We start from the raw sequence: 23,845 nt of genomic DNA on the forward strand, positions 1-23,845 counted from the left end.
TCTTTGAAAGTGGGAATTGGCCATGTGCCTGCAATGATCTGTGCACAGCACGTGCTCTGGGGAGTCACTGGTGACACCCCTGACACAAGGCGTTCTTCTTCCCTCTTTTAAAATGCCTGAGTAGGTTGTGAGAGTTTTAATAAGAAACTGAACCCAGAATTAGGACCAGATTTCATCACACTAAACAGAGATTTATGGTCTGAGATCAGTGACTTCACCCATTCATTTCAGTGGGTAGGTGTTGTAAAGTCTGTGGTCATTGTCATTTTTTTAGTTTTTTAAAGAGGCATTCTTTCTTAGTAAGTACCCTCATTTACTGTGTGTGTGTGTGTGTGTGTGTGTGTGTGTGTGTGTGTGTGTGTTTTAATGGGATACATGCAATAAAATTGGCTTATTTGGTTTCTGTGAGTTTTGACAAACACATGTAATCACCACCACAATCAAGATATGTAAGAGTTGCATCACCCCAAAGTATTTCCCTGTGCAGCTCTGTGGCCATGTCCTCCCTTTGCTTTAAGCCCCTGCCAGTCACTGATCTGTGAGTCTGTCTCTACAATTTTTTTCTTTTCTAGAACGTCATGTAAATGACATTCTAGAGCAGTGGTTCTCAACCTTTCTCATGCCGCGACCCTTTAATACAGTTCCTCATGTTATGGTGACCCCCAACCATAAAATTATTTTCGTTGCTACTTCACAACTGTAATTTTGCTACTGTTAATGAATCATAATGTAAATATCTGTGTTTTCTGATGGTCTTAGGCTCTACAGGTTGCGACCCACAGGTTGGGGGTCACCACAACATGAGGAACTCTATTAAAGGGTCGCAGCATTAGAAAGGTTGAGAACCACCGTTTTAGAGGAAATCAATGGAATCCCACAGCCTGTTGGATTTTACTTAGCACAGCGCCCTTGAGATTCATCCTTGCTGTGGTAGTTTGATTCTTTGTATTGCTGAGTAGTATCCCATTGACTGCATGTACCACCATTTGTTTATCCATTCCCCACTTGAGAAACATTTGGGTTGCTTTTAGTTTTTTGCCGATTCTGAATAATGCTGCTGCAGACATTTCTGTCCAGGTTTTTCCTGGAACGTAAGTTTCCATTTCTCTTGGGTTTGCACGTGGAGTAAAGTGACTGTACTATTCTGCATTCCCACCATCAGTGTGTGAAAGTTTCAACTGCTCCCCATCCTTATCAGCTCTTGGTGTTGTCAGTTTTGTTTAGTTTGGCCATTCTACAAAATGTGCAGCAGTCATGGTTGTTCTGGGAAGGAAAGTTTGTCTCTTCGGAATGGCAGTTTGCAAACTCTCATACCAAGTTCCAGTTGGATCAGTCAGGAGTGGTGGCTTGTGGATGTGCCTTTACAGAGACACACTGCCCTCTCCTTCTCGCTGTCCTCTCTCTCCCTGGGGTGGAGAGGCGGCCTGGCTGATTGCTGAAGTCTTCTGTGTCCGCAGGGAACTCCGAGGAGTGGTTCCAGAATGCCCCTCCCGTGCGTCCTGGCTGGCTGTTTGCAGAATCACTCATCTCCTCCTCCCCCCACCTTTTCTCCCTCAGGCCTACATCCAGATCACTTTCGTGGAGCCTTACTTTGATGAGTATGAGATGAAAGATAGGGTCACCTACTTTGAGAAGAATTTCAACCTGCGGAGGTTCATGTACACCACCCCCTTCACCCTGGAGGGGCGGCCGCGGGGAGAGCTGCATGAGCAGTACCGGCGGAATACCGTGCTGACCACCATGCACGCCTTCCCCTACATCAAGACCCGCATCAGCGTCATCCAGAAGGAGGAGGTAATGGCCCCCGCTGGGGACAGGCTCTGGACTGAGGCTGCCACCGAATGAGTGGGCAGCACAAGCCTCCTTCATGGCAGACTGGGGCGAAATTTAAACAGGAACACACTGGAAATAACAGCTTTGTGGCTATTCCCTCGTTCTTGGGGTGCCAGGGAACTCCATTTAGGCAGCTGCATATTTCATAGCACTACTTTATATTTAAATAGTTTCCATTTTAAAGTTCTATCTTTAAATGTTTACAGAATTATAATTTAAATAAGTATTTTGATGACAGGTCTTTAAATTTGTAAAGGCTTACAGGTGATGTAGGCGCAGTTGGGTGCTTAGTTATTAGAGACAGGAATGGCAGGCAAGCAGCCCCAGGGACCAGGGGTGAAGGAGGAGGAAGGGCACCATGCAAGGTGGATAAGAAGACCCACTGCCTCCCGGCCTGCTTCCTCCTGCGACGCTGCTCAGCCCCCGTCTTCATTCAGTTTCCTCATCTGCACACTGGCAGGAAGGACCCCTTTCTCCTCTGGGGTTCTGTGTACGGGAGACATCTCCTCCATGGGACTGATCAAGAAAGTATCTCAGGCCACAGATGGTTCCAAACTAAACTTACTTCAAACATTTTCGTTTTACTTTAAAACACACCCATGTACACGTATTTGTCCCTTATTTTATAGAGGGCCAAACCTTCTCTGTGATTTTGGGTTGGGCTATCACAATTCAGCACTGTCTTTCTTCTGTAAACCTCACTCATAATGCACTGTCCATAATTTCCAGTTTTTTATTTATATAAAGCAGAATGAGAGTTTAAAGTCCCTTGCTAGCAGAATCGCCCTGGATTTTTATGATTTTTTTTTTTTTACCCCTAGCCTTTTATAGTTGTCTTGGGCACACCTAATACAGCAGGCATCTTTATAGCAGCCGCTTCTCATAACGCTTTGCCCAAGCACTCAGCTTGGTTTTCATAGAAACAACTCTTTCTCTTTCCACACCCAGAATGTGTGCGTTATTAGATTAGGTCATTGAAATAACAAGTATAATAGGCATAATCAAGTTGTTGAATAAACACGGGTGAATTGTGATGACTACACACCTCACCGGGCAGGAGCAGAAGTGACTGAGCTCACTGGAGAGTGGCCCACATGCTCGTGTTCAGCAAGCAGGTCAGATAGTGGGCTTCACAAAGGCAAGGAAAGCCTGAACTAGTGACTCTGTTAAGCGGAGGATGGTTTCGAAGGCATCTGCTGTATTTCTTATTGTTTTTGGACTTTTGAACACTAGGACACAAAGGCATAACACAAAAATAAACCCACGGTCCCAAGAGGAGCCTTTAAAACTTTCTTGGCCATCTATTGTTCTCTAAGAATTTCAATATGTTTATTTGTTAATGCTGTTTTCACAGAGTCCCTCATTGCATGGCTTAAATAACAGAAGGCATTTGCTGTATTTATTGTCTCCTAGTTCTGAAGGCCAGAAGTCAAAATTCAAAGTATTGGCAGGGCTGGTTCCTTGTGAGGGATGTGAGGGAAGGGTCTGTTTGAGCCCTCTCTCCTTGACTTGTAGATGGCCACCTTCGCCCTGTGTCTTCAGATTATCTTCCCTCTATGCATGTCTCTGGGTCCAGATGTCCTCTTCTTATAGGGACATTGGTCATACTGGATTAGGGCCCTTCTTAATGACCACCCTTACCTTGGTTACCTCTGTAAAGGCCCCTTCTCAAATAAGGCCACATTCTGAAGTACTAGGGCATAAGACTTTGATATATGAACTTAGGGGGACATGAAATTCACTCATAACATTCAGGAAGGATCATATCCTAAGCCAGCAGTGGAACTTAGCAGCCAGCAGATTGACCCTTAAGAGAATTCTATTTACCAGGAATGCACCTTCAGGGTAGTTGGAGATGCCAATATCTTGCATTGTAGTGGGAAAGAAAATCTTGAGTGCTACATTTTTAATAGCATGGATTTTATTTATTTTTTTAATATACATTTTATTAATTTTTACAGAGAGTAAGGGAGAGAGATAGAGAGCTAGAAACGTCCATGAGAGAGAAACATCAACCAGCTGCCTCTTGCACACCCCCCACCAGGGATGTGCTTGCAACCAATGTACATGCCCTTGCCCAGAATCGAACCTGGGACCTTTCAGTCCACAGACCAACGCTCCACGACTGAGCCAAACCGGCTTCAGCAATAGCATGGATTTTAAATGTAGACATCATTGTGATTAGATTCTGGCCTCCTCACTAACTACCTGTGCCATTTTTATGGCTCTGTCTTCACCTTACAACTCCCTCTTTGACTATAAAATGGAGAAAATAAGGAGGTTGTTTAAAGGAGTAAATAATAAGCGTATGCAAAGTTCTTGGAACATAGTAAGCACTCAAAAAAAATGTTAGGCCCTTCCTTCCTCTTAACTTTTCCAGATTATTTTCAATTACTCTGAAAGCCTCCTTAATTTCTCTTCAAATCAAGGTGCCCTCTATATCACAGCCCCAGGTTTTCCATGGCTCATAAGATCTGAAAGTGACTTTCCTCCATTTCTGTCTTACATTCAGTTTGTTTTGACACCAATCGAAGTTGCCATTGAAGATATGAAGAAGAAGACCCTGCAGTTGGCAGTTGCCATCCACCAAGAGCCCCCTGACGCCAAGATGCTTCAGATGGTGCTGCAGGGCTCTGTCGGAGCTACTGTGAATCAGGTCAGCAAAATGAGCTAGTGGCAGCTCCTCTGGTTCTTACTATTTTGATTTTCATGATATGTTTGCACCTTCCTTCCTTGAGGTTCAGGGGGAGTCTTATCAGCACACAAATAATGTTCCTCAATTTGGGCTGAGGACTTGTGAGATTCAGAACACCGAGAGTGACCTCTTCTGCTCTTGCAGCAACCCAAGGTAGAAAAGAAATCCTGGAGACTGAGTGGACCTCCTAAGGAGTAGCATTTTCTGACTTGGGACCAGACTCGGGGTCCTATTAAAAAATGCTTAGTCATGCCCAAGTTGTTGCAGGGCTTGAGGCTAATCTAAGAAACCTGTAGGAAAATGAGGGAAAGGTCTGGAACATACAATGTCTGGGTCAGTCATCAGATGAAGCAGTATGCCAGGAGCCTTGCTAACCAGGAGTGCCCTGGAACCAGGTTTCTCGGGCCAGAATGGATCGTCTCAGACCCATTGGAATCCTGACTCCCAAATTCAGCATGGATTAATTAACCCAGTCTCAAATGGAGGAAGATACTAGCTTAGTACTCTGTCCAATGGGCTACTTTAATTTTATATCTAAATCCGCTCTTGTCCACACCTCCACATGCTCAGAAACTCTTGAGCATTGTGACTCTTTTCCTAGCTCAGCACAATTAGACTCCCCTGCAGAATTCTGTGTCCACATAACATCAAGGGAACAAATATAGCAGAGAGGGGAAATGACTGTTACATTTCCAAGATCAGAAAATATTGGGAAACTTTTGCTTGTGTAAGTCCCAATCCTTTGATGAAAATAGAAGACTGTATCAGCCCACAACCATGGACTATATATGTACTCTACATTCCCCTCTAGGGCAACTGAGAAAATGATTATGAATGGAAGGAACAAGACAATCCCCCTTTTTAGAAAAGTAACTCAAAACACATACCCTTCCATGTAGTATCATTATCTTTGCAAGGAAACCTATTATTAGTAACATTTGATTAAGAAAATACATTTATACTTCTGAATATTCTCTGAAAACTCTAGACTCCTCCTTGAGAATCAGAGATCCCTGAAAAGTTTAAGAACTCTATTTTTTTTTTTTGTTTTGATCAAACCAACTACAAAATTAAATGTTCAAATTAAGAAACCATGCCAAGATTTTCTTCCAAGTAATGTTGTTTTATTTCCAACATCAGTATTATTTTTCTACTTTTTCCTTCAGGGACCACTGGAAGTAGCCCAAGTGTTTTTGGCCGAAATCCCGGCTGACCCAAAACTGTATCGACATCACAACAAGCTGAGATTATGCTTTAAGGAATTCATCATGCGGTAAGAAGGGAAATGGCTAGGAGTGCAGTAGAGCAGAGGTTCCCAAAGTGTGGTCCCCACACCAGCCGTGTCAGCAACACCTGAGAACTTGCTGCAAAGGCAAGTGCTTAGGCACCAGCCAGACCCACTGAGCCAGAATCTCCAGTAAAAACTCACCCAATTCAGTAAAACTCATCAACATGCACATTTAAAAAGGCTAAACGTTAGGATCTGTCAGTTGCAGCCTCAATACTAGTGGTTGGTGTGGAGCCTTCCTCCCCTCTCATTGCTTTATTGCTTCTCAAGTCCGATCTGAGTAGAGTAACAATTTTGTCCAGTGGTTTGCATCTTGTTATTTCTCTCCGCTCTGCTTTCAGGCAGCAGAGGTGAGCAGGCGTGGAAAATGTCTGGGGGAGCGAACAGCTCTCAGGTTTCCCCTCGAGCGTGCCCCAGCTTCTCCGCAGACTTGGGCTGCGGATCGATAAGCCCAGATATGCAGGGTGAACACAAGTGCACCTTCCGACACTGACTGCTAATAGCGGAAATGTACGCAGGCCAGGCGCACCACAGCGGGGCCTGGCCTCTCTGACTCAGCCATAAAGAAGCTGGTGGGCCTGCTGCTGCAGCCTGTTCTGCAGCTCTTCAGATGGCTGCCAAGTTGGGACCTCAATCCCCTCCTCCCTTTTCCTACGATAAGAAAAAAACACGCCAGGGTTTCAGGACCCAAGATGGACAGATACAACATTCTGTTTCTGCCCCTTCCGCTCCCCAAAGCACGGAAACCCTTTTAGACACTGCAATTGGTGCCAATCTGTGTTTAAATTTTCTTCTTATATCTCTGTCCTGGTCAGCTCTGGCGGGTCTAACAAAATGCCATGGATCGAGTGGCTTGAACAATAGCCATTGATTTCTCACGGTGCTGGAGGCTGGAAGGCAGGATTCAGTACCTGCTGGGGACCCTCTTGCCGGCTTGTAACGGCCACCTTCTCTCTGCATCTTCACATGGTGGAGAGGGGAAGAGGGAGAAAGCTCTCAGACATTTCTTCTTCTAAAACCTTTCATCCATCATGTGGGTCACACCCTCGTGGCTTATTCTTCTCTCATCTATAATAATAAAAGCATAATATATCATTAGACCGGACAGCCAAACAACCTTCCGGACGTCATTCCAGACATCTTTCCGGACAAAGCCATGGCAGCAGGGCCAAGGCAGAGGTGATTGGGGGCAATCAGACAGGCAGACAGAGTGGTTAGGGGTGATCAGATAGGCAGGTGAGCAGTTAGGGGCAATCAGGCAGGTAAGTGAGTGGTTAGGGGTGATCAGGCAGGCTGGTAGAATGGTTAGGGTGGTTAGGGGCTACCAGGCAGGCAGGCAGGCAGACGCAATTAGGGGTGATCAGGCAGGCAGGCAAGTGGTTAGGAGTGATCAGGCAGGCAGGCAGGTGAGCAGTTAGGAGTCAGTGGTCGTGGACTGTGAGAGGGATGTCTGACTGCCAGTTTAGGCTTGATCCCTGAATTGGCAATCAGACATTCCCTGAGGGGTTCTGGATTGTGAGAGGATGTAAGCTGGGCTGAGGGACACCCCCTTCACCCACCTACCCACTGTGCACAAATTTTGTGTACTGGGCCTCTAGTATATATAAACTTACACTATTCTAGAAACCAGCAAAATGACTAAAGAGTTTTAGTAGTAGAATAACATGTTGTATTATATCATTTCCTTTTCCAGTTAGAAAAAGAACATCCCATCCCAAAGGCTTGTAATTTACAGCATACAATTGACGTAACCATCCTGTCTAGATTTTAGCAGTTTTCAAACCCAAAAGAAAAGTTCTGAAAATGTGAGGATGTGGAGAAAAAGGAACCCTCTTGCACTGCTGGTGGGAATGCAGACTGGTACAGCCACTGTGGAAAACAGTATGGAGTTTCCTCAAAAAAATTAAAAATGGAACTCCCATTTGACCCAGCAATCCCACTTCTAGGAATATAAGAAGTCAGAAACACCAATCAGAAAGGATATATGCACCCCTATATTCATAACAGCACAATTTACAATAGCTAAGATTTGGAAACAGCCTAAGTGCCCATCAGCAGATGAGTGGATTAAAAAACTGTGGTACAAAAAAAATAATAAAATAAAATAAAAATAAAAAACAACAACAAAAAAAAACTGTGGTATATCTACTCAATGGAATACTATGCTACTGTAAAAAGAAAAATAAGGAGCTTTTACCATTTGCATCAGCATGGATAAACCTGGAGAGCATTATGCTAAGTGAAAGAAGCCAGTCAGAGAAAGATAAATATCACACGATCTCACTCATTTGTGGAATATAATGAACAACATAAACTGATGAACAAAATTAGAGTCAGAGTCATAGAAGCATCAAACAGCCTGTCCAACCTAAGAGGGAAGGTGCAAGTGGTGGGGAGAGTAAGAGATCAACCAAAGGACTTGTATGCATGCATATAAGCATAATCAATGGACACAGACAGTAGGGGTGTGAGGGCATGTGCTGGAGGGTGGGAGTGGCTGGGGAGAGGTCAATGGGAGAAAAAGTAGACTTATGTACTTAAAGTTTTTGCTGTGCTTCCTCAGCATTTCCATGTGTAGGTAGCAGGAGGGGCCTGAATGCACCCACTGTGTCTGCCCTGTCACCATAAATCACAGGGATGTTTTTGTAAGCATAAGAGGTTCCATTCTTCAATGACCTGAGTTTGAATCTTGGATTCACCACTTCCTCACAGTGTTATCTTGGGCAAGGCACCTAACATTTTTGAGCTTCAAGGACAACATAAAGATAAACATAGACTTCCCAGGTTTGCTGAGAAAATTAACCAGATAATGGATGTGAATCAGAGCATCAATATTGCCTGGGCAACTTTTCAAAAATACAGATTCCTGGGTGCTGCCCCTTAGACATTCTGATTCATCAAGTCTGAGGTGAGGTCAGATGATCTCATTTTTAAAAGCTACCCCCATGATCCTGATAGGCTGTTTAGTTTGCAAACACTCCTAGGGTTGTTACTCAAGAAATGTTAATTGAGCCCTAGCACATTTGGCTCAGTGAATAAAGCATCGGCCTGCAGACTGAAGAGTCCTGGGTTTGATTCCAGTCAAGGGCACATACCTTGGTTGCAGGCTGGATCCCTAGCCCTGGTCAGGACATGTGTGGGAGGCAACCAATCGATGTGTCTCTCTCACATCAATGTTTTTCTCTCTGCCTCTCTCCCTCCCTTCCACTCTCTCTAAAGATCAGTGGGAAAATATCCTCAGGTGAGAATTTAACAGCAGCAACAACAAAAAAGTTAATCCTATCGCCATCCCTTATTTCTAAACGCTTCAAACACCTGTGAAATGAAACCTCATTTTTTCTCCCCACCCTGATATGTGTATCTCAGCTGTGGTGAGGCCGTGGAGAAAAACAAGCGTCTCATCACAGCAGACCAGAGGGAGTATCAGCAGGAACTCAAAAAGAACTACAATAAGCTGAAAGAGAACCTCAGGCCCATGATCGAGCGGAAAATTCCAGATCTCTACAAGCCGATATTCAGAGTTGAAAGCCAAAAGAGGTGAGAGTGGGCCGAGAAGGATAATTCCTGGGGGTAAAGGATAAGGGCCCAGCCACGGGGCACGCTCCGCTGCACACAGCCTCAGAGAGAAGGCGGGGAGTGGGCTAGAGTCAGGGGAACTGCCTGAGCTCAGTCTGCTCTGCTTCCATCCTGATCCTCCCTCCTGTCCCCTCTCCTGACCTCACCGGGACCCCTCCTGCCGGCCGTTGGCCAGCCGTCTTCCCAGGCTGACTTACCGTAAGCCCGTGTATTTTCTGACATAGTGTGAAAGGATCTCCCATCCTCCCTTACTAGGTCCTGGGTACCCCGTGATGGATGTCCTTTTCTAGTGGGTGATTTCCCCCTTCCCTCTCTTCCTAAGCTGATTGATCTTTCTTACCTCTGTTTTCTTTCTCTCCCTCTCTCCTTAATTTCAGAGACTCCTTCCACAGATCTAGTTTCAGGAAATGTGAAACCCAGTTGTCACAAGGCAGCTAAGAAAAACTGTCGACAGCCACAGAGACTGAGGGTCTGCGACCCCAGACAAGGACTCCCGGTACTTAAACCACTGGACATTGGCCACGCAGGACAGACTCATGCTCCCTGGCCGGACAGCTCTCTAGAAGATTTTGGATCCAAGTGACCCCATTTTGTCTGTTTGGAAGGGGGGAGGTACACCAGGGTGGTTAATCAGAATGCCTATGTATTTATTAAAAGTATCATTTTCCACAGCATTGAACAAAATAAGACATAGACACGTCTTCTGCTGAGTGGTCAGTTACTGTCTACCAGGAAGGTGACTTCCTCTGGCCCATATTAGGATTCACAGCATCAACCCAAATTGCCCAAGGGAAAAATGGAGAAGTTGTCCACCAGCTTATGCAAAGTGAACCTCATTCATCCCCTCTTTATGGGAAAGGAGGGTGAGCGGGCAGGGTGCAAACCATGTTCAACAAACCTGTGAGGGCCTTAAGGATTTAAGAATCATGATGGTTGGAAACTTGGGGACAGATTAATTATTTGTGACCTCGATACCCTTTTGGTCTCGGCGAACTATTGTTGTACAGTTGTTTTTGCTTTATTGTTACTGTTAAGTTAATTTAACCTGTGTTTCTAGAGGAACACACTCGCCCTGGTTTAGGAGATAAATGGTACTCTGAGCGGCATTCCCTTACATTGAAACAATTTTCTCTCCTCCTCTGTGGGACCAGGGTTATCTTTATAAAAGAGTAACATCTCTGCTTTCATATCGGCACACTGTGCTGTTCGCTAGCATATGCATATCACATACAGTCCTCTTTGACTTCTTGTGACTATGTACTTTAGGAGAAAGATGAACGAAATTATTATTTGAGAATTAAATTATATATTTTTAATATGATTGATTACCTTGACTGGTACTGAAAATGTACTTAGAATTGCAAACAAAAAGTTTCCCATTTACAACTTGTGCTTTTTGTACTGACAACTCGTCATGCTTTGTACAGCACTTCGGAGAAGAAGAAGCGTGGGTGCCTGTGGCCTCGGACAATCAGTGCTGTCCAGGGTCAGACCTCTTTTGCAATATTTATTCTTGGTTCTCCTGAGACAGAATTTAATTTGGATATTCCAGAACTTTTTGTTTATATCATCAGGTCTGCATGAATTTATATCCTGTGAGGGACTTTTTTTTTTTTTTTTTTTTTTAATTCCTAAAGCTTAAGTTTAAGTGGCAAGCTTTGTTTTTTAAGCATTTGGGGGCAGAACTCTTTTCAAAATATATTATATACTTAATTGCTTTCTTAAATGAGTATACATGATGTATATATTTCATATCATTCCATATGTTGTTTAGTATCTTCTGTTTGGGAGCTCCTGAGTGAGATGAGGGTTAAATTACATTGCCACTACCCTCCAGAGTGTCTCCGTTTAGTGAGGAAGAGGCTCTGTGTGAGTGTAGCTGTCACACACAGCACAGCAGTCTACAACAGGCCTATGGAATATTACGTTTCCTGAGGGACTCAGGATGGCCATCGTTATCAGCACCTATTCTGTTCTGCTCTCAGACTACAGGGTTAGATGCTAAGTTACATAGGGCTGGCTTTTAATGCTACGAGCCTTAATAATCCTAATAATCAAGGATATTCCTGACTAAATGTCCCCTGCTTTTAGATTCCTGTTGGTATCTTTTTTTACACAGTTGGTGCCACTTGCTGCCCAGGTGACAGGAACTGTGTTCACTGCTGCATTGCTGTTCCCTAGCCCAGTGCTCATCACATAGAAGATCCTCAGACAATATTTGTTGAATGACTAAGTGTATGAGTGTAAAGAGGCCTGCTTCTAGAACAGCACTGTCCAGTAAAACACAGAGGAAGCCACATTAAAAATAGTCATAAAAAGAAATAAGTGGAGTGAGTTTTAATACTATGTTCTATGATATCTAACCTCATACATATGCAAAATATTATCATTTCAAAATGCAATCGATATAAAAATTGTTAATGAAGTATTTTACATTCTTTTTTCATACCAAGTCTTTGAAATATGTATGTATATATTTTACACTTACAGATTTTACAGTTAACACTTAATATCAATTAAAGCTAGCCACATTTCAAGTGCTTAATAGCCACATGTGGCAGGTGGCTACTATACTGGACAGTCCAGTTTTAAAAGCGTTAATTTCATGCCTCCTGTCCTTCGGCAAGGTAAAGGGTACAATTGTCACTATCTCTTAAGGAAAAATGAAATATGAATATACTGAATAGACCTGAGTGGGCTTTCCTGATATACATTGTCTTAAAGACTATAATTCTGCTCAGGCCTATCCATGGCAATAGATTTATTTTAACAAAAACCTTTTAGGGGTGGCATTGGTCATTATGATTGCAAGTCTGTTGTCAAAGACAGGGAGCCTTCATGACATGACCAACTTACTTCCCTCAGGGTGAGTGGTTCAAGAGAAACAAAACAAAGGTGGCCTTATCTCTTATGGCCTGGCCTCAGAATTCCAGCTCCCTCAGGTCTGCCGGAAGCAAACCACCAAGATCAGTCCACATCCCAGAGGAGGAGAATTAGGCTCTGAATTTTGAACAGAGGGCTATTAAATAATTTTAACATATTTTAAAATCACCGTAATAGTGTACATTAAATTTTTGTATTTGTCATCTCACTGGGATAAATGGGCAAAGCTCGAGATGACCAGCCTTGGAGCTCTGGCTGCTCTGAGTCTCTCCCAGAAGGCTGGGCAATCACCCTCAAGAAACATCTATAACCAAGACCACTGCTACAGTCTTGGCAAGCTCCACCCTAAAGATGGTGATCTTTTATAAGAGTCAGAAAATCAAACTTAAACCAGTATTTTAAATGAATGGGTGAGGTCATTGGCTCACTTAGTTGAATAATCCAGAGGTAGTCATGGTTCAGACCCAGCTTGATTCCGGACCCATGCATCATCTCCTGGGTCCGTTTCCTCTTGGTTGGCCCCGTCCTCAGGCGTTCAGCAGTGGTCCCTGGAAATTCCAGACTCATTTATCATGACAAATGCAGCCTGAGCCTCACAACCTCATACCACCCACTTCCACAAAGAGGAAAAATTCTGTGTTGCAGAATTCCCAGTAAAATTCCCTGGGTTCACTCTAATTGGAGTGGTTTGTGATAGGCAAGCTTCTCTCCTTGCACTAGAACTGGGATCAATAACAACTCAATCCACCTGGCTAAGGAGCTGGCGGTTCCGCAGGGAATGAGGAAGAAAGGCTGAAGGATGGAACACAAACCACGAGAGCTCTCTGAAGGACATTTTGCTTTAAAGAAAATACATCCAGAAGAAGGAGCTTGTGCGGACATTTCATATCATGTTCACAACCCCCGACCTGGTAGGACCATCCTCTGGAAGGGAAATAAAGGGATCTGAAGTATATGAAGGAGAACCCTAGGGCTTATCATACCCTGAAGAAGAGTGTGGACTGGGATAGATAGAGCAGGATGTTTTCCCAAACCATAATTTATACTCTGGAGTGTTTTGCCAAAACAGTGCAAATGTTGAGGAGTCAGAACTATAGAGGTGAGGGGGGAAAGGGGAGGGGCACTGGGAGGAAAATGAGGGAATAGGAAACGTAATAAGATTAGATTTGAGTGGGGAAAGTCAAATATCAAAATGGTCTTTTGCTCTTCATGGTATCCCCAGTACCTGGCCCATGCTGGACACTCAATGAATGCGTGTAAAGGATCCAAGTATTGAATGTAGATAGATCTCAGGGATGATTTCAGCGAGGCTGTAGCAATAGGTTATAAACCACTCTTAAAAGAGGAAGAAGATGGTCAACTGGCCACAGAGGAATAGCCTTCCAATCCTGTTGACTTTACCTATTACCAATGTGTGAACAAGAATTAAGAGGATTTTTTTTTCTCTTTCCTGATGCTTTCCCTTGAATCATCCTAGACCTTATCTATCCTTAATAATCTTAAACCCAACCTCACAGAGCCTGATTAAAAAGCCAAATCTCAGCCGGTCACTAAGGTTTTTCAGCCTTGGAATTACTGGAGGAAATGCAGCATAGCCTCAGGTGGGATGATCACATTCCTGATCCCTAAGGCCTTGGTGCTGGAACACGTCCTGGGGAGCATTGCTGTCCCTGGAATGATGCCACTGAATCCAACCCAATTCCTGTTTAATGACTATCTTTGTGACATCAGCTTGACAGCAGACTGGCTTCCACCTTTACTATCTCCCCACACATTGGAATACGGCAAATCACTGGTAACAAGGATAAGGGAGTGATGTTCAAGGAGGTATAGCTTTAAAGATACAGGTGATAAACCAGCTCCCCTTCCTCTTATCAGTTCTTTTATGCAATGAGAGAACAAGACAGGGGTGAACATATTTTTCTGTCACCCAACAGGCTATTAGTGAGATTTTTTTTAAAAAAAAAAAAAAAAAAAAAAAGGATGGTGACTTTCAAAAGCCTCTGGACCAAGAACTCTGGCCAATCCCATGCCAATGGTCGGCAAACTCCTTGGTCAACAGAGCCGCCGTTTGCTGACCGCTGCCCTATACCTATCCTAACTTCAGGATGTTTCCCTGTGAAATAAAAATAAGAGTGTCTCTGTCTTCTCCCAACCTGCTGTGGAAATCCCGTGAGATGATGAATTCCTGGGAATGTGTTTGGCAAATCAAAAGTGCTATCCCAAAGGTCAGGCAGCACTGTTTATTTACAACTGACACCAGAAAGTGTGGCCAGGCCCCCACACCGTGGCATCCGCCCCAGGCAATGTCTAAGTAAAAGCAGGCCAAAGGTGCAGGCAGGACAGAGGCCTGAGGCGCCAGAGAAAAAGAGCCTGATCTATTCAACTTGCAGCGGCAGTGTACTAGTTAGTATACACTGACTGGCAAGGGCCCACAGTTAGAAGGCTATCAGTGGGACTGACTGGGTACGCAAGGCGCCTGGAAACCCAACCCGACCCTGCTTCCCTTCTCGCCTGCCCAGGTTCCCGGTGCATTCCTCTGGGAAGTAAGAACTGGTTCCTACAGCCCAGCCCAGCGGCGCCCCAGGCTGTTAGTGCTCTCTGAGGAGATCCACTGAGCGGCAAGTTTCCCCGCAGTACTAAGGAAGAAAGAGGATTTAGATTTAGCAGCCATGACGGATTTGCAACAACAATTAAGCTGGCATTGCTCCTTTGGAAGCCGGGAGTTTGGCCGGGGATCCCAGGCCCCACTCCATTGGCTCCAACTTTGCAGCCAGGACGCGAATGTCTCCAGGTGCCTATTAAGCAGAAAGTTTCTAAAAAGGATTGTGCAGAGCCCAACCATGAAGACACTCATTGGCCCCAATCCACCGATGATTGAGCGAAGGGTGCTCCAGCAAGTGCAGCAGTTCAGATGGAGTTTAGGAAGTAAAGCCTTACACCCCTCCACCCTCCTCCCCACCCCACCCCACCCCTGACCGTGGGGCTTCATGCGCATGCGCACGTGGTGTTTTCAGCTTGTGCGCAGACTTCCACCTCTGGGACACCGGAGCGGCTGGAAATTGGGAAAGGGAGATGCTATGCAGCATCAACTGAGGATTTCACGGAGCGTCGGGGCCTTTTCCCTCAGGAGTTGCAAAGCTGCAGAAAAAAGGGATTGAAGTGAGACTCGAGTAAGGTAACATCATGGCAAAATGGGCATAGTTCTAAAACCGCCTTCCTGGGCCCCTCCAGCTGGATGAACCTGGAGGCCGCAGCTAGAGGTGTCCTTGGAATGGAAAGGTGAGAAGTAGTAGCGGGGAGCGGGGTGTGGTGAAGTCCCCCGAGAGGAGCCTCCACCTGTGCCCAGGCTTGGTTTCCACCTGCCTGGACGCTCCTTCTCCTGGCAAGCCAGCACAGCGGATGGCCTTCCTGCAGAGGTGAGGAAATAAGCACCAGGCTGTACCCCCGAGAGAGCGAGCACCCCCCAACAGAGGGGCCGCATATGTGCACAGGGCTGTGAGGTTTGAGAGACTCCTCTCCTTCCAACGTACCTGAGCTCCAAATGGGAACCCAGTCACAGGCTAATCCCTCACCCCACACTTAGTTGAAAATGTCTTCTCTTTCCCACCACCCCTCATTGGCCTGTGATGCCTCAGTTTTAGCTGGGTATAGGACTGTCCTCTTCACTGGAGGCCAGGAACTCTCCCTGTTTGTGTCATGGAAGAGATTTAAGATCAGGAAGTTCTTACCTAAAGTAGACACCAGCAACCGGGGTAGTTAAGACAGAACTGTTAGTAGTTCATGTGGTGATTCTTTTTTCCTTTATTTATTTTGTTGAATGTATTGGGGTGACACTGATGAACAAACCTCATGTGGTGATTCTTGTTATGGAAACTAGACAATGGGACATTTTTAAATTCTCCTTCCACTACCCATTGCTGAGATGATTGTTTTACAATCATGGAGGTGAGTGAGGTGGATGGCCGCACAGACTTTGCACCAACGTCTTCTTCGCCTACTAGACTGAACTCTGTCTTTCAGAGCTGACAAAATTCGGCACGGGGAGAACCCCAGCACCCATGGAGGCTGTAAAAAAAATGGAGGCTGTTGGCGTTTGCAAGAAGGCACCAAGAAAGAAGGAGGGATGCCATGTACTGGGGCAAAGAGATGGGGTTTCCCAAGAGAGAGGTAAGGGCACTGGATTGAGGGTGTGAAGGAAGCCACTGCAAGGGGCAGGACAGGAGAGACTGTGGAGAGAGGGCAAGAGATGGGGCTACTCGTGTAAGAATCCCTCCTTCGTAGAGCCCAACTCTGCCACCTTCCCTGGAGTGGACAGAATCAAGTGAGATGAACTCACAATTTCTGGTCCTTCTTCACTCCACTGTTCGATGAGGTTAATTGCCATTCCAAGTCATTCTCCTAAACCTCCAGGGTAGGTGGGAGTTGCCACATGAGGACTTTGTGAGCCAGCCAGCAAGGACCAGGACTCACTCACTGGGCATAAGAAACAATAAAAAGAAGACTGATGCCGGTATCCTCCCCTTCGCTTCAGTCAGAGGTAGCAGGAAACGCCCTGAAGTGACTGAAAAGAAGGGGCCCTTCTCCTCTAGGGCCGAGTTATATCCCTGTGGGTCCAGGCCTGGTCTTGAACATAACTATTGGCACTTCATAAATGAAGAAGGCATTTCTGTCAGACGATATGGTCGTCTTTATCCACAGCCCCTTGTTGAGAGCCTGTCCTGCCCACAGTTTCTGGAAGGTACCATTGTCTCTTCTGAGTGACCAAGTTCCTGCTGCTCCCCCTTCACCGGGGCTGACTGACCAAGGAAACCAGTGTGATCCGTGAGAGGCATGGCCTCAGGCCCTGAGTTTCTCATTCTTATTTCCACTTATTTCCAAAGGTTACCTTCCTTTCTGTGAGGCTCTACCATAGATCCCTCTTTTTATGAGGTAGCTTGGGTGGGTTTCTACTTCTTAGTACTGCATGGGACCTGATTGCTGCTGGGAATGCAGAAAACAGGAAATGGAAGTGACATGGATCGCCATACAGACTTTCCTTGAATCTGAATGGCCCTGTGATTTGCTTTGGCCCACAGAGTGCAGTGAAGTGGTACTGTGAGAGTTGTTGTCTACGTCTTAACAAGCTTGCCAACTTCTTTTTTTTTTTTTTTTTTTTTTTTTTTTTTTACCTTCTTGGAGCTCTGAGCCATTGTAGAAAGAGATCTGACCACAAGGACTGGCTTTATAATTTGCAGGACCCAGTGTTGAATGAAAACGCAGGGTGACTTGTTTCAAACGTATTAAGGATTTCAAAGCAGTGGCCACAGAATATTAAACCAAGCGGGGCTGTTCTAGGTGTAGGGCCCTGTGTGATTGCACAGCACAGTTCCATCGTTCTCTCCCATCATTCCTGTGATCCTGGGTGACTTAAAAGTGCCCTATAATGAGGCATTCGCTGGTTTTCTGGTAGGGATGATATTAAGAAAATTTGATGTGCTTAGCAATGGGTGAGTGAGTGTGTAGGAAGGTGCCTGTCTGTCTGCCTGTGGGTCGTGAACTCATCACACCAGGTCAGCATGAGATCAAGGTTAAATGCTAAGTTAGCCTTAAGCAAAATAGTGACATTCCATAGCACAGAGGAGAAGGACAAAATTCCATAGACTGGGTGGCTTACATAGCAGACATCACTTTCTCACAGTTCTGGAGGCTGGGACGTCTATCAAGGTACCAGATGATGCCATCCCTGGTGAGAGCTCTGTTTCTGGCTTGTACATGGCCAACTTATGTGCTTTCATGGCCTTTCCTGGGTGTGTGCATGCAGAGAAATAGTAGCACCTCTCTTCTCCTCCTCCTCCTCCTCCTCCTCCTCCTCCTTCTTCTTTTCCTCACCAGAGGATATTTTTCATTTGATTTTTAGAGAAAGTGGAATTGAAAAGGAAAGACACAGAAAGAGAAACATTGATATGAGAGAGACACATCGATTGGTTGCTTCCTGCACTGCACCCTGACCAGGGCCAGGTATCAAGCCTGCAACTGAGGTACATGCTCTTGACCAGATCAAACCCTTGAACCCTTCAGCCTTTGGGCCAATGCTCTATCCACTTAGCAAAACAGGCTGTGGCACACCTTCTTATAAGGTCACTAATCCCACTACTAATGGGATTAGCCCACCCTCATGACCTCATCTACCCTAATTACCTCCCAAAGACCCCATCTCAAAACATCATTACATTGGGGTTCAGGCTTCAACATGTGAGTTGTGGGGACACAAACATTCAGTCTGTGACACCAACCCTGGTCATAGGTGCAAATCTAAAACTCAGTCTCTCTGTTACCACAAGTACACCAAGGCATCGTCTTGGACAAAAGGCAGGAAGCAATGCAAGACTAGCCAGTTGCCTTAAAACAAAAAACAAAACAACTCTTTTAAAGCAAAACTCTTTTTCTAACAAAAGAGAGTAAGATACTGTTAATAATGGTCAATGTGGCGGAAGTCAATGAGGATTGAGTCATTTGCAGGAAACAAGGTACATTTCCCTTGCACAGTGAAGGTAGTTGGATAAGATTTTCACCCCATTATATGAAGGGCGGGAGGGGTGAATCACCTGTAACTCTATCATGCTTAGATATCCATTACACCTTTAAGGTATGTCTCCTCCACTTGTTTTGCATATGCATGATTATTTTACATAGCTGCATAATTTTATATGGTGCTATTTGTAAAATTCATCAAAATCACTTTTTCTTGCTGCTATGTAACCTTCCTAAGTATCAATGTTAACTCTTGCAGCTGCAACTAACATGAAGCCAACTTCAACTACCTTAGGGAAAGGAATTGAATGGGAAAATACTGGGATTGCTCACTGAACTATCAGAACCTCACTTCCCTGGGTTCCTAAGTATTGGGAGCCAGCGGCTTGATGTCACCAGAGTTCTTCATTGCTCATTTTCCCAGAATTCTCCACACGATGGGGGCTGTGTCACCTGCAAATGTGGGGTCAATTATACAACTCGCCACCAAAAAGGGAAGACAATGTATTTTCAACAAAAAATCTAGGGAAAGGCCTTTGACCTGGATTGGATCATATGTCTATCCTGGACCAATCACTATGATGACAAAGAAGGGATACAAACCCTACTCTTTCTGAGTGGGTTTTCCACTTATTGAATGGGGGAAAGGGGAAAACAGGGATGTGTTAATGGAAGAGGGGTAATATCTACAATACGTATCTGATTTAAACAGCTTATCGTCTAACATTTAGATTGTATCCGATTATTTTGCTATTTGAAATGATGCTATTTAAAATAACTTGCACGTAGACTTACTCTTCTTTGGGATTTCTTACTCACCAGAGGAGGGAATCGATGTGTATTGATTGCCTCTGTGTCAGGAGGTTAGCCACATTAGGTACATTTCCATTAGCCATATTGCCAGATGGGATGGGAGAGGCTAAGGGAGTTAGATGGCCCACTTAAGGTAATTCAGTGAGATTGACTTGAAAATGTGCATCTTAATTAAGATCAGCAGGTTACTACAAATAGTTCTAAAAGCATATAAGAAAAGCTGCATAGGATAAAAACATTAGACTTTTGTGGGAGCTTCAGATGAAGGAGAAGAGAAAAATCCAAATGGCTTTTCATTTCCCCCACGATAGCAGCTCCTTTCTTCTCAGGGGAACAGCATGGGGTCTCTCTGACCTCTGGCTCTCCCACAAGGAAGTTCTCCACGACATTGTTTTCAGAAGCCAATACTGTATCCTCCTGTTGTTACTTGCAAGAAAATAACTGGGCTCCCGTTGAGTGTAGTTGGTGTTAACAATGATTTATAATACACCCAGTTCTCCAGATGGCTCTTCACACAGAGATTATTTTTCCTGAAAACAGAAAAATATGGAATTCTCCCCCTCCCCTCAAATCCCCCCCCCCCTTCCACCCTCCGACACTCATCAGGTTATAACAGGTCTACAATCCACTCCGTCAAAACTAGGACCAAACGCTTTGAAAGAGTTCGCTTAAGACAGAGAGGAACACAAAAAACACATTCCATCTGGTAAATAATTGCTGGGCTTGCATTCCTGTGCATTCAGGCACAAGCTCACTTCTGTACAGCATAAACCTGTGAAAATGTCTGGGCTTAATGGGGCGATATGAGATAACATCTACTTAGATCTATCATAGCCTCAAATTGCAGCCTTCTGGGGGGGGGGGGCGGGGACTGGCAGCCTAGTACACTCAACTCACCCAGAATCTGATGAGCTAGACATACATAAGATTATCCTGAGCTGACTGAGAAAGTTCAATCTTAAGTACAAAAGATTGGGTAGGTACACGCAGGCACTATTCTACAGGAGTGAAGAAGAGTAGTTACTAAGGTCATTTTCAGATGACTGTAGTTGCAGGACAAAGTCACATGTGGTTCTAAGTTTCCTGTCTTCTTCCTAAAGAACAGGTTCGTCCTAAACCGGTTTGGCTCAGTAGATAGAGCCTCAGCCTGTGGACTGAAGGGTCCTGGGTTCGATTCTGTTCAAGGGCACATACTTTGGTTGAGGGCACATCCCCAGTAGGGGGTGTGCAAGGGGCAGCTGATTGATGATTCTCTCTCATCGATGTTTCTAACTCTCTATCCTTCTCTCTTCCTCTCTGTAAAAAATCAATAAAATATATTTAAAAAAAAAAAAAAACAGGTTGGAAAATGTACCCAATAGGCTAACTCCATCTCATGTTGGAATGCTTGGGAATAGGAAAAGTACTCAGCAGGAAATAGTGAGATACCGAAAAGATTTAAAGTAGTTAATTTGTAATAGGTTAATTTCAGCTGCTGGCTCTAAATTGGGATTTTCATTCAGGGAGAACTCTTTATCGCCGAAGCTTTCCACCAGTGGAACAAACTTCCTATCCACTGGCACAAAGAATCAGGAGGCTTTGGCTAGAAATAAAAAGCAAAGATTTATTAAGGGGTGTTGGGGTTTGCAAATCATAAGCACAGCTGAGCAATACCCAGAGTGCTCCAAACCAGAGAGAAGAGCTGAGAGTTCTCAGAGTAAAAAGTACATTCTTGAGAAGGATCATGCGTAGCCTCTGGATTGGTCGCAGATAGTCTTCCAGATGTGCATGAGCTTGGCTAATGGATGTCAGGCGGTCTGGACACATGAACATTCTTTCCTAAGTCTCCTTCAGGGAGTAATCAGAGGCTTATGTATAGAATGTGTGAATACATAGATTCCCAAGCTACTTAAGAAAGAATAGAATTATTTCCTCATGACTCAGTCAACTTAAGTTTAGTAATTTAGCAGCTTAACTATAATGACTCTTTCATTTCTTCATTCATTCTTTATTCCTCATAAGTTTCCTACCTCTGGAAGCACAGGCAAGAGAGCCATGTATTAGAGATGTTGTGGGGAAGATCCAAGAACTTGGGGAGCTGGACTCAAAAATTAGGGCTCACTGCCTTAGCTGGTTTAGCTCAGTGGATTGAGCATTGGCCCTCAAACTAAAGGGTCCCGAGTTCGATTCTAGTCCAGAGCACGTACCTCGGTTGTAGGCTTGATCCCTGGCCCTGGTTGGGGTTTGAGCAGGAGGCAACCAATCAAGGTATCTCTGTCACATTGAAGTTTCTCTCTCTGTGTCTCTCCCCCTCCCTTCCATTCTCTCTAGAAACCAAAGGAAAAATATCCTTGGATGAGGATTAACTAACAACAACAACAACAACAACAAAAAATCAAATTAGGGTTTACAGCCCTAGCCGGTTTGGCTCAATGGATAGAGCTTCAGCCTATGGACTGAAGAGTCTCAGGTTCCATTCTGGTCAAGGGCACATGCCCAGGGTTGCGGGCTCGATCCCCATTAGGGGGCAAGCAGGAGGCAGCCGGTCAATGATTCTCTCAATTATTGATGTTTCTCTCTCTCCCTCTCTCTTCCTCTCTGAAATCAATAAAAATACATTTTTTTTTAATTAGGGTTTACAGACTCAAATGCCTCTACGGGTCAGGCAGATAAATTGTGTGAAATATTAAGGCATTAGGAAAAAGATTAAATTGTGGGGAATGCACATGCACACCACACCTGTGTGCAGGCATCCAAACTTATTATTAAAAAAATAAATAAATAAAAAACATGGCCAAATAAAACATTTTTGCCAGATATGTGGCCTGTGGATCAAGAGGACATTTGCCAGTTTTTTGACTTGCACGTGGAAATGATGCACTTTTATCTATGAAGAACCAAACACTTGTGTTATCCTTTGTGGTAGGGGAGGCGGGCTGGCTCCAGAAGTATAAAATGTGATCTCTATCCTAAAGACTCAAAACTATTTTTAAACGAGCTATGCTCATACAACTAACAGTGGTAGGCAAACTTCCATCGAGGCCTGAGGAAACACTTGGAACTTGCATTTCAGTTGGCCCACAGAGAGCCACATTGTTAACATTGATTTAGGCTTAAAAGGATTAACAACATTAAGATAAATGGAGAGCAGAGTTATGAGGTGGTGAGAACAGTTAAAAAAAAAAAAAAAAAAAAAGGCAAAAGGTAGGTGGGAAGAGGGAGGTCCCTGGATCCTTGTGAAAGACCTCCCTCCCAGCCTTCTCCCAGTCCCTAACGCTGGCTTCCCATCCCCCGTTCATTCTGACCCTGGTTCCCGCTCCTCCTCAGCCTCCAGCCTGCCCCTTCCCTTTCCCCAGAGCCCCAGGTCCCCGAGCTGGGCCCCACCCCTGCAGCCAGAGCCTTGGAGCTCCCCTTCTATTGCCTGCTCCACACCCAGCACTACTCCCTGTTTGCAGGCTCATCCACAGGCGGCGCCTCGGCCGCCTCCAGGACATTTATCCTGCTGCTAAACCACCAGGCAAATGGATTCCACTTTCAAGGGAAGAGACCCATTCTAAAATCTTGATGAGCAGACGTGAGGAGGCAGAAACCATTTTCAGAATTTGAACTGGTCTTTGAAACGACCTGGTGTCTGTAGCAAGCACTCAGTGGTGTGGTAATTGCCACCAGCAGCTAACAGTGTGACTCACAGCTCACAGGGTGCCGGACTCTGTGCTGAGCTCAGCACCTGCATGCCCTCTCTTGCCTCCTCACAACAGCCTCTGAGGCGGGGCCCATTATTTCCCCCTCTTTCCTGATGAATAAACAGGCTCAGAGGTGCCCAAAGTCATACATCAGTGAGGGGTACAGATTCAAATCTGGGGGGTACAGATTCAAATCCAAGTCTTCATCAACCACTCACCATTGCACAGTACTACCTCCTGTTACTGCACCGTTCCTGTGAGTGTGTAAACACACCCTCCAGGGCTCAGGGCGTCTGCTGGCCTAACCCTGGATGAAAGCATCCCCTACCTCCTCCCCCGCAAAAGCACCCATATGCATGTAAATGTGTGACACCTGCTCTTCAAAGAGTGCCACATTCTGAGGACATTAGAGTCACCTGGGCACTTAAAAAATATTCAGCCACCAAGGATGCCTCACCTCCAGCCCCTGGAGACTCAGATGGACTTGGTTAGGATTTGAATCAGACCCTGTGTCCTCCAACATCTCCCCAGGTGATCCTGTTGGGCAGAGCAGGGTTGAGAGCATAGGCGGTGAGTAATGGT

The 23,845-nt window shown here is 44.9% G+C and overlaps 1 protein-coding gene across 2 annotated transcripts in view; it reads left to right on the top strand.

Moving 5' to 3' along the window:
- DOCK8 (dedicator of cytokinesis 8) overlaps positions 1-10,715 on the top strand; it is a 189,039-nt gene extending 178,324 nt beyond the window's left edge. For both annotated transcript variants that reach the window (XM_084899448.1, XM_084899449.1), the window contains 5 exons: positions 1,558-1,794; positions 4,346-4,489; positions 5,695-5,801; positions 9,183-9,353; positions 9,770-10,715. In XM_084899448.1, the coding sequence (XP_084755574.1) occupies positions 1,558-1,794; positions 4,346-4,489; positions 5,695-5,801; positions 9,183-9,353; positions 9,770-9,830 (720 nt within the window). In that variant the 3' untranslated portion in view covers positions 9,831-10,715. The remainder of the gene's footprint in view (positions 1-1,557; positions 1,795-4,345; positions 4,490-5,694; positions 5,802-9,182; positions 9,354-9,769) is intronic.
- Positions 10,716-23,845: the final 13,130 nt, after the last annotated feature.

This window comes from Pipistrellus hanaki, assembly GCF_964339955.1.
Source record: "Pipistrellus hanaki genome assembly, chromosome: 11".
In the NCBI taxonomy this organism is placed as follows: domain Eukaryota; kingdom Metazoa; phylum Chordata; class Mammalia; order Chiroptera; family Vespertilionidae; genus Pipistrellus; species Pipistrellus hanaki.